At 39.5% G+C, this 15621-nt stretch overlaps 1 protein-coding gene and 1 pseudogene across 5 annotated transcripts in view; one reads left to right on the top strand and one right to left on the bottom strand.

Annotated features, from left to right (window-relative positions):
• Sybu (syntabulin) overlaps positions 1-3250 on the bottom strand; it is a 104222-nt gene extending 100972 nt beyond the window's left edge. Inside the window, exon 1 of the mRNA XM_021216411.2 lies at positions 2869-3250. Within this exon, the coding sequence (XP_021072070.1) occupies positions 2869-3183 (315 nt within the window). The 5' untranslated portion in view covers positions 3184-3250. The remainder of the gene's footprint in view (positions 1-2868) is intronic.
• The window catches only part of LOC110334638, a 120859-nt pseudogene that overhangs the window by 30006 nt on the left and 75232 nt on the right, over positions 1-15621 (top strand). The window lies entirely within an intron of this gene.

Below are 15621 nucleotides of genomic sequence, written 5' to 3' on the forward strand. Positions count from 1 at the left end.
GGGGCTTCTTCCATTGGTTGTCAACCTTCAAAGTAGAGCCTCCTTAAAAGAGTAGATATTAAAATCCAACTTTGATTTATATTCCTGATTTTTTGTAAAGAGGGAAGCATTTATGAGCATGATTTCTTTCTATAGAAAATTTGCCCCCTCCTATCAATTCTGTAAGGAGGTGGCTGTGCATTCAGGTGCCCAAGACACAGAAAATTATAGACTTGTAAAGAGAATACCTTGTTTCTGTTTGGATGTCTTACCTGCCAATAAACAAACAAACAAACAAACAAAAAACCCAAATAACCAAAACCAAACCAAACCAAAATCCTACAGCCTATAGGAAAGGAAAGAATAAAAGGTGGAACATCTGGGAGGCAGAGAGGATTCTGGGATAGAGTCAGACTCAGGAGATTTGCCCAGGGAAGAAGTGATAAGGCAAACCTATGGTACCTGAGTACAGGTAACCAGCCTTGTGGCAGAATGTAGATTAAAATGAATGAGTTCTATTAAACTATGATCTAGAGAGAAGAGCCTATCTATATGGGCAAGGTATTTATATATAGCTTCTTTCAGTCTGAGCCTTATTTCTGGGAGCATGGGGTTGGGGGGAAGAAAGAACGAATTTCTGCATAGATTCAGTACCTTAGTATTCTCAATTGAAAACATATGCTAGCAAAGGAAAACATGCAGGCTGCTAACTTAACTCAGGAGGCATTTCTGAGGTTATTTGCTCCCCATTCCCCCAAGATTAAGGAAAAATCCCCCATACCACTAAGTAAACTGCCAAGATTCTGTTGAATTACTCTATGTTGGTATCCTTCATGAGTATTAATACCTAAGAATGTATATTCTATAATACAACAGCTTATATACAAAAATTGGTTTTTAAAAACACCAGTAAAGAAGTATGCAAATATTAGTTTATAGAACAAGTATTTTAAGTATGTAGTAAACGTCTTATAACACACAAACATGTATGTATATAAAACGTTTTGTGGATACTTGTATTTATAAAAATAGACAATATTTGGAATTTGGTGTACTTGTAAAATGACTTTAAAGAAAGGCTTTTTTTGTGAAATAATTATAATTTCATAGGAAGTAGAAAAAGAAAGAGAGAGGCCCCATGTACCCTTCATCCAGCTTTTTTTTTTTTGCCAGCAACTATATTTTATAGAGCTATAGCATAACATATCAGGAAATTGACATTGTGCAGTATGTCTAGAGGTCTGACCTTTTGTCATTTTGTTTGTGACGCCATCACAATCAAGACCCACAAGCACGCCATCATCTCAGAGTTTACCCTCACACCTGACCACTTTTCTGTAACATTGTAGCCAAGCTCAGTAAATCACTTCTGCTTTGTAAATCACTAACTTACAAAAATATAAAGAAACGCCTATGTCTGGACTTTAGCGTGTGCTGGTTTGAAATTTGCCACTGGCTAATTATTCACACCCCTGTTGACTTTTTGGGCCAGTCTCAGTTGCTCATCTGTAAGATGAAAGTCTGGAGATTGTCATATGTATCTGTAGGTAAAGTTGCTTGCCTCCAAGTTCACTAACCAGAGCTTCACCCCCAAACCCATGAGGTAGTAGGAGAGGACCAACTCCTAAAAGTTGTCTTAGGAACTCTACACAGGCTCCAGGAGACAAATGCACTCAAGGATATTTGCATGTGCACACAATAAATAAATAAATAAATAAATAAATAAAATGAAATCGAAATCCAATAGTTTTCAGAATGGCACACTTAATATATCTGGTTGTTTAGTTTTATTACCTTAAGGTTCGTAACTATAAAGTCCACATTAGGTTAATGAAATATAACTTAAAATAGATTGAACAGTGTTCTTTGCATGGATTTTCATTTAAACAGTGCAACCAAAATATGCTGCTTTCAAAGTAACAAGTGTTGTACTATTCTCTCAAATGCTACATGGAGAAATTGTGGCACAGAAAGCCTGCTTGGTTTCTTTTGATCCAAGGGTTTCCTTTGGGGATAGAAAAGTCACCATCCCCCAAATATACCTCAGGAAACACCGAGCTGGCATTGCTACAGCAGAGTCTAAAATGCAGATTCTGAGCTGCGCTGGGTTCAAGTTTGGCTCTTTTCTGGAAAAAGACCTTCAGGAGTTGAATTGCCATGCTATGTGGTCATGAAGCAAGACTCCTAGAAAGGATCCTGAGAGTCAGCAGTAGAGTCTCTCACTTGGTTCTACTGCACTGGAAAAGATAAACACACCAGGAAAAAAAAAGTGTGTTCTTCATTTGAAGATGTAGGTGTCTCCCTTCACACCAACTGAAGTTTCCATATTCCTTCGTTTGGTTGGTTCTACAGCTCTACTATATATTATAAGCTGTTTACACCACCCATCATGAGATGTTCAACCTCTTCAATAACATAGCAATGAAATCTAGATTAATCTTTCACCTTGGGTAATCTTTATAAAAAATCGCCTAGGAAACACAAACATGAAGACTGCAGACTTGAGAACCATCCATCCCCCAGAGGCCTTTTGGAGACACCTTCGCTTTATAAAGGCGCCGTTTCCAAGCCTGGCTTCTGAGAAACACCAAGCAAGGGACATGCAACACTGATTGCCAACATGCTGGTCTAGCCAACCTGATTGTTGCAGATTCCAGTTAGATCCTTTCAATAACCAATCAGACAGGGGCACTTTCACCTTGGTGTCCCTCTGTGGAGAGCATCTCTGTGTCCAATTCCCCATGACCTCCTTGAGTTTGTCCAGAGCACCCTGGGTGCCTTCTTCAATGGAAGGGAAAGTTCTGGAGTCAGCAGTCCACTCTGCCTTCACTGAACCCAAGGCATTGGTTGCGGTGCCCGCAGACACTGACACCAAAGCGTGCATCTTACCGTTTCCTTTGCAGACCGTGTCCATTGCGCTGTCCAGACAGTGTCCCCAAATGCCCTAGAGGCTTGTGTTAGACTGGGCCGCCGGCCGGCGACACAGCGCGTGGCAACGGGTTTGCGCTGGGGCTGGAGGGGCCAGCTCCGGCCCGCTCCGCCCGCGCCAGCCCGGTTAGCACACGTGGTGCAGCAGCTGCCAGCTCGCTCCGGTCCCCTCGGCCTCTTGGCTTCTGGAGCCAGCGCTGCGGCACCTGGGGCTTCGGAACACGTGGGGAGAGTCGCCGGAGGCTGGAGACTCTGTACGGGTAGGTGGGGGCGCATAGACGCTAGCGACCAGAAGACCGATTACCCCTAGGGTCCTGCTCTAGGGCTCACAAACACAAGGTCAGGCCGCTGTCACCAGGGCCTGTGTGGCTCACAAGCTCGGGCTTCAGATTCAGCTCCCGGCAGGGTGTCGCACTGCAGTGCCTCCGTTTCCCGCCAGTTGGGGGAGCCCCATCTAGGGCGGGAGATGGGTTATCTGTATTGCAGGGCTGCAGGGAAGCCCTGGGGGTGTCTGTGGGCCTGAGGCAGGAGTATTCTGATCTCGGAGCAGGAGATCTAAAACCCTGGAAACCGCAGCATGAACCTAAGGAGGCCTTTGAAACATCCTGCCCTTGGAAAAATTCCCTCATCAAAGGCTGCTTGGGTTCACATAAGGAGACAACATTCCCAACTAGGGACAAGCATTTATGCATCTGCAAGCCCTTTCCAAGTTCACCAATTACCTTTCCCACTTCCTCCAAACAAGGTATCTATCTAACTGTTCTAATTTCTGATCTGGAGACATACATAGTCATTTACTTTCTGGCTATTAGGAGATAATAGAGTTGACAACAATAACAAATTCTTTAACATCTAGTGAAATGGAGAGTGAATTTGTGCTGGTTTTAGAAGATGAAAACCTTCAAGAGACTGGAGAGAAATCGTGCTTTTTTTTGTTGTTTGTTTGTTTTGTTTTGTTGTTTGTTTTGTTTTGTTTTGTTTTTTGAGACAGGGTTTCTCTGTGTAGCCCTGGCTGCCCTGGAACTCACTGTGTAGACCAGGCTGACCTCGAACTCAGAAATCTGCCTGCCTCTGCCTCCCAAGTGCTGGGATTATAGGCGTGTGCCACCACCGCCCGGCCGAGAAATTGTGTTTCAATTTGTTAGCACAAATAGAAAACTAAGCATCAACTTCTCTACCTGCTCTTCTGGAAAGGTAAGATTCTGAAGAAACTAGTAGAAGGGTGTTTGCTTTCATCAAAAGTGCAGTTCCAGGTAGTGCAACAAAAAGTCCAAGTCCTTCAAAACTATTCAGAACGAGTGTGATGGTTCCTCCTCCCATAAGCTAAGGGAGCAAGGGCATCCGCCATAGTTGGCTAAATACTTGCCGGGGAATTTCTTTCTGATTTTACATGTACTCTGTATTTGTGTCCCTGTGGGACACATTCTGTAAGAAAGGCTATTCCTGTCATATCTCATCCCCCCAACTCTCTGGATAACACCATTTTCCCTATTCTGCTCATAGATCGTTTTAAATAACCCCCTCCCACTTCCTTGACCTGTGCTGCCTCTCTCCCTCCACCTCTCTTTCCCTTTACATCTTGACATTAATAGATGCACTTTGCCCCACCCGCTCCACTTCTGTCCAGGTTCCGACCTTTGAATTTAACCTTCAAATTGTGATAGATGGATGCAAATTCCCAGTGTGGGTTTTGGTTAAAATTGCTGGTTTTCCTGTACAGTCTTCATTAGCTTGGTTTAGGATCTCCTTGTACTGTGCCCTTGGGATTTGGTTTTCTCTGTCTACATCCCAGGCTTCCAGGGTGTCTGTGTCAGATATTGTGTCCCTTGAACTACGTGTCAGTCCTTCGAAGATCACTGTGGAGCTAGAAGAAAAGAACAATAGAAATTCAGATGGTTAGTTTCAAATGAACCAGTTTGGCCCTTGCAACATAGGTTTTACCTGTTTGGAAGGAAACATCACTATATTCTTATAGAGAAGACTGAAACGTTAAAACCACAGAGTGTGGTACATTGGGCCTGAGAGTTTGGGTGCAAGCGGTAGTGGGAAGGAGTGGGAAGTGCGTGTGCTCCAGACCAGACCATCCAGAGTAGATATGGAAGGATGAGAAGGGAAATTGTGGTCGGAATGCTTTTCAGCAGAGTGGGTACAGGACTGATCACACTGTGGAACCAGGATGGATTGCTTCCCAGCAGGAGTTTGTTCATCATTCCTTGGCAGCATAGTGCATAGATATGAAAAGGTCTTTCAAAATTGAGGATATAACATACCTGTTGCCTGACTTGAAGCTAAATCTTTTTTTTTTCTTAAGATTTATTTATTACATATAAGTACACTGTAGCTGTCTTCAGACACACCAGAAGAGGGCATCAGATCTCATTATAGATGGTTCTGAGCCACCATGTGGTTGCTGGGAATCCAACTCAGAACCTCTGGAAGAGCAATCGGTGCTCTTAACCGCTGAGCCATCTCTCCAGCCCTGGAAGCTAAATTTTTATTTTTATTTAACTTTAATTTTTGAGCATTTCACATATGAGTACAGTAGCTGACCACTCCTGTCCTTTCTCTCTTTCCAAAATTCATGATCTTGTTATTATTATTATTATTATTATGATGATGATGATGAAGATGTTATTGTTGGTATATATGTATGTGTATATACATGCACACATACACACACATACAGATGTATATATGTGTACATGTATATACACCCCACTAAGTCAATTTAGTGTTTTTTTTTTTAATACATATATATGTCTAGGGCTGAGATTGGAGAATCTATGTAGGAGGTCATCTGTGGGGGAAACTGATTTTCTCTCAGCAGTCATTGAATTCCTGTAGCATTCTACCTAGAGGTGGAAATATGTGGAATTCCCCCTGTCTGTACAGGGATGCTAACAGGTAGTTAAACCTTTAAAATCATTCTATACTCCTACTCTTTCCAGCAGCTTTCTGAGACAATCATTTATTCAAGATAATACACAAGTAGGATAGGTAGTCAGTGCTCTTGTGGTGACCAGAGGGTAGTTTTGGTCTTGTGGTTCTTTTCAGGACTCATTGCTATGATAAAATACCCAAGAAGAAAACTCAGAGGAGAGAGGATATATTCTGGCCCATCTTTTGAGAAGATACCAGCAGAACAGAGAGTACGCATTGGTAGGCACGTGAGGTGGCTGGGGACACTGCGACTGCAGCTAGCAAGCAGAGACACGAGCAATTGTTATCAGATTGCCTTCTCCTTTTTATTTGTCTTTGCATCCCAGCCCATGAAAAGGTGCTGCTCATATTCAGGGTGAGTTCCCCTTAGTTAAATATTTCTGGAAACTCCCTCAGGGACATGTTCACATGTCTGTTCCTAGATGATTCTAAGTCCGTTCAAATTCACCCTGAAAGTTAGCCATCATAGCACTTACTCTTGCAAAGGTGTGTTGGGTTAGCGCCACATAGGTAGCAATTAATATTAGTTAAAAATAACATTTTGGACAGTTTCTGGTGCACATCATGATTATAAAAACTTCAAGTACTAGATAATATGCTTTATACATAATAGATTTGTTAACTGAAATGAGATACATGTAAGAATTTGAAAATAATCTCATAACTTCATGGTCTGTAGACTCTCACCCATGAGGTAGAAATGATAGGATGTCTTGGCAGTTTCGAGTCAATGTCAAAGGAGGCAACAGAAATAAAAGTGCTCTGTGAACTAGCACAGCATGCATATCATCAGACATAATAGTAAAAGGAAGCCAAGGGGACCTCACACAATGGAATGAATAGAAAAGGAATATTCTATAATTTTAGTCAGTTCCACAGGTTCACATAGTTATAGTTTTTTTTGCATGGATAGGGAATTTATACATTATTTAATTTGTCTCATTTTGTATGTGAAGAAGCAAATACCCATAAATTGTCTTCAGTGATATTCCCACAGCTAAGAATACTTTTGAAAATTTTATAATAAAAAAAGGTGGTTCTTCCAATGAAAAAGGAGGGCACAGATTTGAAGAAAGACTGGAAAGAGATATTTGGGAGGGTTTGGAGGAAGAGTAAGGAAGAGAGATATATTGTAATTAAATTATAATATCAAAAATTCTGTCAGAAAGATGGTTCCATGGAAAGTGGCCGAGTCAGTGTTTGTTGAGTAACTATTATACAGCAGCTCATTGCCAGAAATGCAGCAAAGCACAAGACAACTATGATTCCTGCCTTCTAAAATCTAAAACCCTAATGGAAAAAGCAAGCAGTCATCGTAGCCAGTGAGTATCTTAAAGTTCTTAGAGTTGGAGATATAGTCAGGAGCTCCAAGGCTAACAAGGATAAGGCATGAGAATATTTCAGACTGGCCAGATGTCAGGTTGACGGGAGTTACCAGTGGTTTACATGAGAAAGAGTCAAGAATGCCAGGCTATTTGGCCTGAATGACCAAATGATTAAGTAGACAGCTTCCTTAGATGAGACATGATTATAGCTATGGTGGGGATAGGGTTAGGAGAAATGACTGGTTTTTCTTTGTTTATACAACATTTCAAATAATAATCAAGTCAGACAAAGGAGTTTAGAGCTTGAATCTGGAGCTCAGAGAAGACTCAGCCAGATTGGGAATCAATACTTGGGAATTGTGTTATTGACTGTTGGTTCTGCTGTGTAATTGTAACAGTTTCCTGTTATCGTATTTGGCCATCCTATGAAGTTTTGGGTTAAAAAGGCGTGTGCAGACAGTGCAGTAGGTTCATGTAAAGGAGAAACAGACTCTCATCAAATTGGAATTAATGTCTTTAATAATTTTATGCAGGGTGTGGCAAGCCAATAATATACTGAGGTGACCGATGAGGGAGGGAACAGCACAGTGGCGAGTTTCTGCATTGTAGACACAAGAGATGAGGGTGGTGACCATGGTGATGCCGAGTCATGCTCAAGTGCAGCTTAGCCATAGTTATAAATGTTGTTCAGAAAGGGTTGTATGCTGCTAGACAACCAGAACCTTTTTCAGTGTGGCTACTATGGAGGCGTAGGTGTAAAGGCCACTCCAGGTGATACAGACTCCAAAAAATGAGTGAGACCCAGGACCTACTTGGCTTTGAGATTCTCAAAGTAAACTGTGGTAAACGAGGCTCAGCTAGTGTCATGGCTTCAAAGTGTACAAATTTAAAGTTTAAAACTGCCAGGATGGGGAGGCGGGGTTGGGTATGTGGGGAGCACCCTCACAGAAGCAGGGGGAGGGAGGAGGGGATGGGGGTTTCCAGAGGGGAAACCAGGAAAGGGGATAACATTTGAAATGTAAATAAAATAAATAAAATAAAACAATAATGTTTTTCTTTTTTAGTTCTTCGAGACAGGGTTTCTCTGTGTGTAGCCCTGGTTGTCATTGAACTGACAGAGATCCACCTGCTTCAGCCTCTCCAGCGTCCCCACTGCCTGATAGCATATTAGAAATTTAACACACTTCTCTTGGGACAATTTGGATATGCAATTTCTAGAGAGACTAAGAATTGAGAAACTTAAAAAAAATTGTCTGGGAGTTCCTCCCATTAGGCATTTCTTCTTATTTGTGTCTGTCTCTGTTACTTTGCACAGTGCCTGGCACAGAAAGTAATGGCTGTCTGTGTCACATTATCTATCTGACACTTGAATGCAGTAAACCCTTGCATTATGTTTTTCCAATTATATAACGGTATTCAGACAATCCTAATATACTCTTGTTACTTTCTCTTGAAAACAATAGGTACTTAATGAAAACGCATTCCCTCACCGTGTCTTAAAATGTGATATTATGTTATCTCAGAGCAGAGGGCTCCCTGAAATTCCTGGGAAGGTACCTGTCCCTGAAGCTGGCAGAGTGGTAATCTTTGGAAAAATTATACATGACCATGGTAGAGTCGCTAAGACTTAAAGGGAGTTATGGATGTCAGTAAGATGAAACCCATGAAGACACGCTGAAATCACTCCAGGGCTTTGTAGATCTAAGATATTATTCTTATGCTTTCCATCCAGTTCATCTGCATCCAGAACTTTTCCATCTATCTCAGTTGTTTTTATTATAGAAAAATATATTTTAATATAAAATCTAAACACAGTATAATGGATTTTTATTATAGAAAATAGATTTTTTAATACAATATATTCTCATGATTTTCCCTCCCTCTCCAAGTTCCTCCCTGTATCCCCTCCCATCTGGATTCAAACCTTTTTTTTTTTTTTCTCCTTGGAAAACTAAACAGACATTTAAGGAATAATGATAAAGTACAATAAGCTAAAAGGAAAAAAATCAGACTAGGACAAAACAAACAGGAAAAGGTACAGGAGACACATATAGATGCAGAGACACATATATTTCCACACAAGAATTCCCTAAAAACACAAAACTAAAAGCCATAATATGAATACACAAAGGACCTGCAAGGTAAGAAAAGGAAAAATGCCCTGGATCAGTGTTATGAGACAAAGACCCTCATGATAGAGTTCATTTTTTGCTGTTCATCTACTGCTGGGCATGGAGCCTTCCCTTAAGAGTGGTTTGTTCCTCCAGCGAGACTTCCTTGGAGAAATCTCATCCTTTATTTGCAGATCTGTGCTTCAGTTCTTGGGAAAGCCAGTCACTAACCCATTACCTGTGAGATTTGGAGTATACTTAAAAAGTCTGTCAGCATATGGAGTTTCTAAGGGCAGGATAACAAATATATTAACTCCATCCCCTGTATCCAAATAAGATACTGCCAGAGAAGCAAGAAACTATTAATGCTATTCTTTATTAGCTCAAAGATGGCCTCATGCTTTTGCTTCCTTGACAGAGTTCATGGGCAGTCCTTCTGATGAACTGAATCAAGACTTTAGGAGAACCTACTAGCCATCTTCAATAATGACAAATTTGTAAGCATACATGCATTAGATTTAATTACATATTTACCAAAGACACATGTAGGCTATGTATTTATATGGGCACATGTGTTTGTTTTCAGGTTGTGTGTACCCATGTATTTGTATGTGTGTCGATATTTATGTATCTATGTATATGAGATAACCCTATAGGAGGAACAATAATATGAACTAACCAGTACCCCCAGAGCTCGAGTCTCTAGCTGCATATGTAGCAGAAGATGGCCTAGTTGGCCATCATTGGGAGGAGAGGCACTTGGTCTTGAGAAGATTATATGCCCCAGGACAGGGGAATGCCAGGGCCAGGAAGCAGGAGTGGTTGGGTTGGGGAGCAGGGCTGGGGGAGGGTATAGGCAACTTTTGGGATAGCATTTGAAATGTAAATGAAGAAAATATCTAATAAAATTTGTTTTTGAAAAAAAAAAAGAAAAACCAAGGGATTATTAATGTCATATTTTTAGGCCTGGCTTTGTTATTAAAATTGACAATAAATTCTGAAAAGACTTTAAAGAGAAATATGTATTATATAGATTTTCCAGTTGTAGGCAATTCTAAAAGCTAGCCTCTCAGGTCAATCCCCAGTCTCAGAGTTGCTATTTTATTTATATGGAGTTCCCACTTGGAATCGTATCTCTTAGAACTGGATAATAGCCTGAGCTATTTGGACATATTAACTTGACAATAAACTGACCATTCTAACTAAGTGGAATCTTAATTTAGATCCTACTAATGGAGATCTCTGTAGTGCTTTGGAATGGTGGCCCAGACATAGGCGTCAGAGTTTCTCTCAAGTCTTTTATGTTCTAAATGAATTCTGCCTTCTCAGCAAGATGGCTCATGAACATCCATAAATATTCTAGAGAGTGATGGGTGCGACATCCAGAAATCCCTAAAGTCTCAAAGTTTACATCAAGTACTTCTCCTAAATGCTCCCACAGGGTTTTAAATCTCACCTTAAGAATTTATGTGCTTTAACTATTACTATATCCTACTGAAGTAGAGTCCTATAGGGTAGGATTGAATCACCATTTCTGTATCTGTTGGTTAAAGTTGGGATTGACAAATCTTTTCTGTAAAGAGGTGGGATAGACAGACATTCTAGGACCTGTGGGCCAGTCTCTGCCATAGATGCTAAAGTTTTGATTGAAATGTGATAGATGCAATAGATAGTATGAAAATAATTACATGTGCCTATGTTCCAAACATTTCCATTTACCAAACAGAACAGTAGGTTAAACCTTTGTTGACATGAAAATGTTCAATAAAATCTTGTTGGTTTTATTGATTTTGAGACATAGTTTTCCTGTGTGGCTCAGATTAATCTGGAACTCACAATCTTCTTACTTGGTTGCATTCATACTAGGATTACAAACCTAGCTTTGGTAGTTTTGTAAAAATGGTAGTAGTAGTAGTAGTGGTGGTGGTGGTGGTGGTGGTGGTGGTGATATTTTAGTTGTTTATTATTATTATCATTATTAATTTTGAGTGCATAAGTGAATGCATTATGCAGTCTGGGAACTTTGAGATTTTTTTGGAGATGAAATAACTAAAATAGAGTATAGAAAAGTGCTGGGGTGGGCCATGGGTGACTCTAGAACCAGAGAACATCATACTTCTCTTAGAAGAAGGGACTAGAAAAGGTTTCCAGGAAAAAGCAGATTCTGAGTCCTGTTTTACAGAAAAATGAGAGGTCATATGTTTGAGATTAAAGAGAGAAGGTCCTGTTGGCTGAGAGTGTATTGCGAAATAGAAAAACATAGAGGCAAGCACAGAGCTATACAATACATGTAGGGAACTGCAGCTAGGCATGGTATGGAAATTATAGTTGTAAAAAGCAGTATCCCTGTTTATTCCTATACCGACATTCTAATATTCTTGTCCATCTTAATCTAGGACCAGTAGAGTTGTCGTATCTTTCTTATCTCTCTCCTTAGTAGGTAAACCTGATCAAGTGTCCTATATTTAAAATGAGTCCTTTCATTGTTGCTATTGAACATCCATCCCGATGATCACTATACCTTAGGTTGTCACTTTGCCTTGGACTGACTCCAGTTCCTCCACTACAGCCATTTAATGGTGGTACCAACATTGGTGGAGGAAGTAGAAGTGATGGTGAAGATGTCAGACATGCTGGGAGTGGTGCTGCTCCTCAGGTGGTAAAAGCAGAGGTGATGAAGGTAGCAGACATGATGGTGGAGGAATTGGACTCAGAGCAGGCAGTGCTGTAAGTAATGACAGAAAAGGACTCCCTCGTATTTTCAACATTGGTCTAAACCAACTTACTTTTTTTTTCTTTTTCTTTTTTTTTTTTTTTTTTTTTGCATTTAAGAGACTTGGTTTATTTTTAGATAAGAGAAATTGTAACTAGAACTAATTAATGTATTACCAAAGATACCTATTTCAGATTAGCAAGTAACACACTAAGACTAAGTAGAAATCTTTTCCCAGGATAGACTCCCTCCACTAAAATTTAAAGGATGTAATATTGGGAGGGGTTAATTAACCAAGATTAGACTCATTATAGGACGGGTTAATCAAGACTAGACTTGTTCACTAGAATAAGCATCAAGCTGCATGTGGTGACTAACTTCCTTGAGTATTCTTATTTTTAAAATTAGCTTACAAAGTAATGGGTTTCCACGTGTATTTCATTTTGCTTAATCCCCCCAGCTCCCCTTTATTTCCTAGCCTTTCTTTTACCCTTGTGTCCTTTAACCCCAGTGTTCCTCCTTTTGTCTTATTAGGTTGCCATCTCCTCTTCCTTCGTTGAAACTTCATTAGTCACCAGTCACTTGGGTCCCTATATAGATTCCCGGACCTTTCCCATGTCTGTATTCACCTGGATGTACACATTTAACAGTTTGGGGCTATGATCCATATATATGTGTGAGATATATGTCTTTCTGGTCTCTGGTTATATTAATTAATTAATACAATGGGAAAATACAGTAATTGTCTTTCTGGGCCCTGGTTTCATTAATTAATACAATATTTTCCAGTTCCATTTACTTTTATCAGAATTTCTTTTTTCTTTATGGTTAAATAAAATTCCCTGTGTATATGTACCACATTTTCATTAACATTTTCTTTGGTAGGCATCTAGCCTGATTTTATTTCCTTGCTACTTTGAAAGAATAGCAACAAACATGGTTTTACAAGTATCTCTGTGGTAGGACATAGAGCCCTTGGGGTGTATGCACAAGAATGATAAAGTTCTATCATATGGTAGTTCTGTTATTAGATTTTGGAGAACCCTCCACTTGGAGTTGCACAGTGGCTGCAAAGTTTGCACATCCACCCACAGTGATTATGGGTGAGTTCTTTCCTTCCTGTATCTTCAGCATCCGTTGCTGCTATTTTCTTGGTGTTGGCCATTTTGGCAGGGATGTGCTAAGATCTTAAAATGGTTTTAATCTGCATTTGTTTGATGGTTAGCATTGTTAGACGCCTTTCAGTGTGTTTACTAGCTATTTGTAGTTTGTCTTTTGAGAACTATCTGTTCTGAAAATTGGCCCTTTTATTGATTAGAAGTTTTGTTTGGTGTTTTATTTTTGCTGTTCTTTGTAAAGTGTAAATGTTAATCTCCTTCCTGAAATACAGCAGTCAAATATTTCTCTCATTATTTTTATTCTGTTGATGCTTTCTGTCTTTTACTGCTCTTAAGCTTTATTATTTAATATAATCCCATTTGTCAATCTTGGACCTATTGCCTGTGCAATAGATTTCACTCAGAAATTCGTTGTCTATATTTTATGCTGTGAAATGCTTAAACCAGTTTGTTTTTGACTATAAATGTCACTCCATTTTGCATGCTATGTGTATGTTTGAATTTATGTGTGCTACTTAGAATCCATATATATTTAATTCTTTACTTCTCATTGTAGAAATTTATTTACTCCTTGACAATTTCATATATTGTATACACTGAATTTTGGTCATAATCACCCCCTTCTCCTGCTAACTCACTCCAGGCTCCTTTCTGCCACTTTTCTGTCTGACTTCATGTCCCTTCTTTTTCTTTAATACTGGGAATTTTAACAAGGCCTGCCATGTATGTTCTTTTGTCTATAGTCTGAACTTTCCATTCTTTTCTACTGTGTAACACATCTGGAAGCACTACTTAATGATTTCTCCACAAACATTCTATTCTGACCCTACCTACCATTGTGTCTTCATGCATGCTATTTATCCAAAGTGTCCTCGTTATGTCCTCGTTATTTATGGTCAGCTACTGAATGCTTTACTTTCAGGGAAAAGTCTTCCTTGTAACCTAGTATCAACTGTATCTTAAGAGTCCTGCATCATACTGGGATGAATCTTATCCTTGTTGCCTCATTAAGGACTCTGCCGGGGACTTGACAATCAGAACAATTCAGTCATTGCCATTTCATCAGAATGAACAGATGAATTCGTGGAATTACTATTTCCACGTTTCTTCTAAAGTATACGTTATGGTAACATACTTTAGGCATGTGTTATAATTTCTTGCTTGTTTCAGTAATAACTATGACTTCTCTGTGGCTTTGAGTCTTGGTGTGGGTGCCTACATTTGTGACAGAGATCTTATACTATTCCTGCTCTCATTGCATTAGCCTTGTCTTCTCCATTTTCATGCATTTTCTTGCTTCCACCTACAGGCCTAGACTGGTTCCTGCTACCGCGGGAAGTCTGTAAGAAGCTTCCTGCCAGGGACTGAAGATTGCCTTGGAATCAAGCTCTCCCTTAGGGGAGACCTGGTGCCTGTTCCGCTCACCTTACTTACAGATCACCTGGCTCCTGCTGCCCTGCCTCAGCTTTTGACCACCTGCCTTGCCTTCCAGCTCTGAGAGCCTCCAGTTCATCTCTGCCTTCCTTCTCATTCATCAGCTGTTTGCTCTAATTGCCCACATAGTCACTGATATATTTTTTTTCCTTGTGTCTTGGTTTTGAACTGATGGCAACATCAAGACCTTTGACTCCTTTGTGTGGTTGAAATGTGAGCCATGTAATATAGTTACTTTTGATCTCTTCATCTGGTTCCCCTTCATCAGAATTTGCTTTGCGTATTATTCTCTTTGATTGTGAGCCAGGCCTTGTGTAATCATTTCTTTTGCACAAGGACCCTATTCCTACTCCCTCAGGATGGTAAAAGCTGAAGTGAAGAAATGACCAAATCCAGTTCAGCTGCTATGCTTTTTAAGCAAGGCTTATCTGAATGAATCTAACAGTAGCATTTAATAAAGTATTCTTGATTGTGACTATGTGTTCAAGTTATCCTGGAACCTGAAGTAAATACACAGGCTTGCTGCAGAGACACTGAATGAGAATATTTAGATGATATCTTAGTATATGTATTTTCCAAAATGTTTTTGATGCTTCTTGAAATAAAGCTTGAGCTACATTTGTTAAGCCAGTGATTACTTAAAATATTGTAGACTATAATGATAATGAATCTCACTAAAAATAATAGTAGCCATTGCTATCTGTGTACCAAATGGTAAGTTCTTTACATTTAGATTCTCACTTAATTAACCTTCGAGTCAATACCAGCTGCATACAGAGAATAAATGCCATTTAATTAGAAAGAGGTCAAATTACCAACTGATAGCAATAGATCATTGCCCAATAGGAATTTAAATCCAAATCATTTTTATACTTAAGTAGGACACATCAATATCCCAATACTCATATATCAAAACACACAATGTACTGTAACTATCAACATATAATTTTATGAACAGAGTTAATACAATCATCTAATTACTCCAATTAAAGATTTTTATTCTTTCTTTCTTTCTTTCTTTCTTTCTTTCTTTCTTTCTTTCTTTCTTTCTTTCTTTCTTTCTTTCTTTCTTT

Source organism: Mus pahari, chromosome 17, assembly GCF_900095145.1.
Source record: "Mus pahari chromosome 17, PAHARI_EIJ_v1.1, whole genome shotgun sequence".
In the NCBI taxonomy this organism is placed as follows: domain Eukaryota; kingdom Metazoa; phylum Chordata; class Mammalia; order Rodentia; family Muridae; genus Mus; species Mus pahari.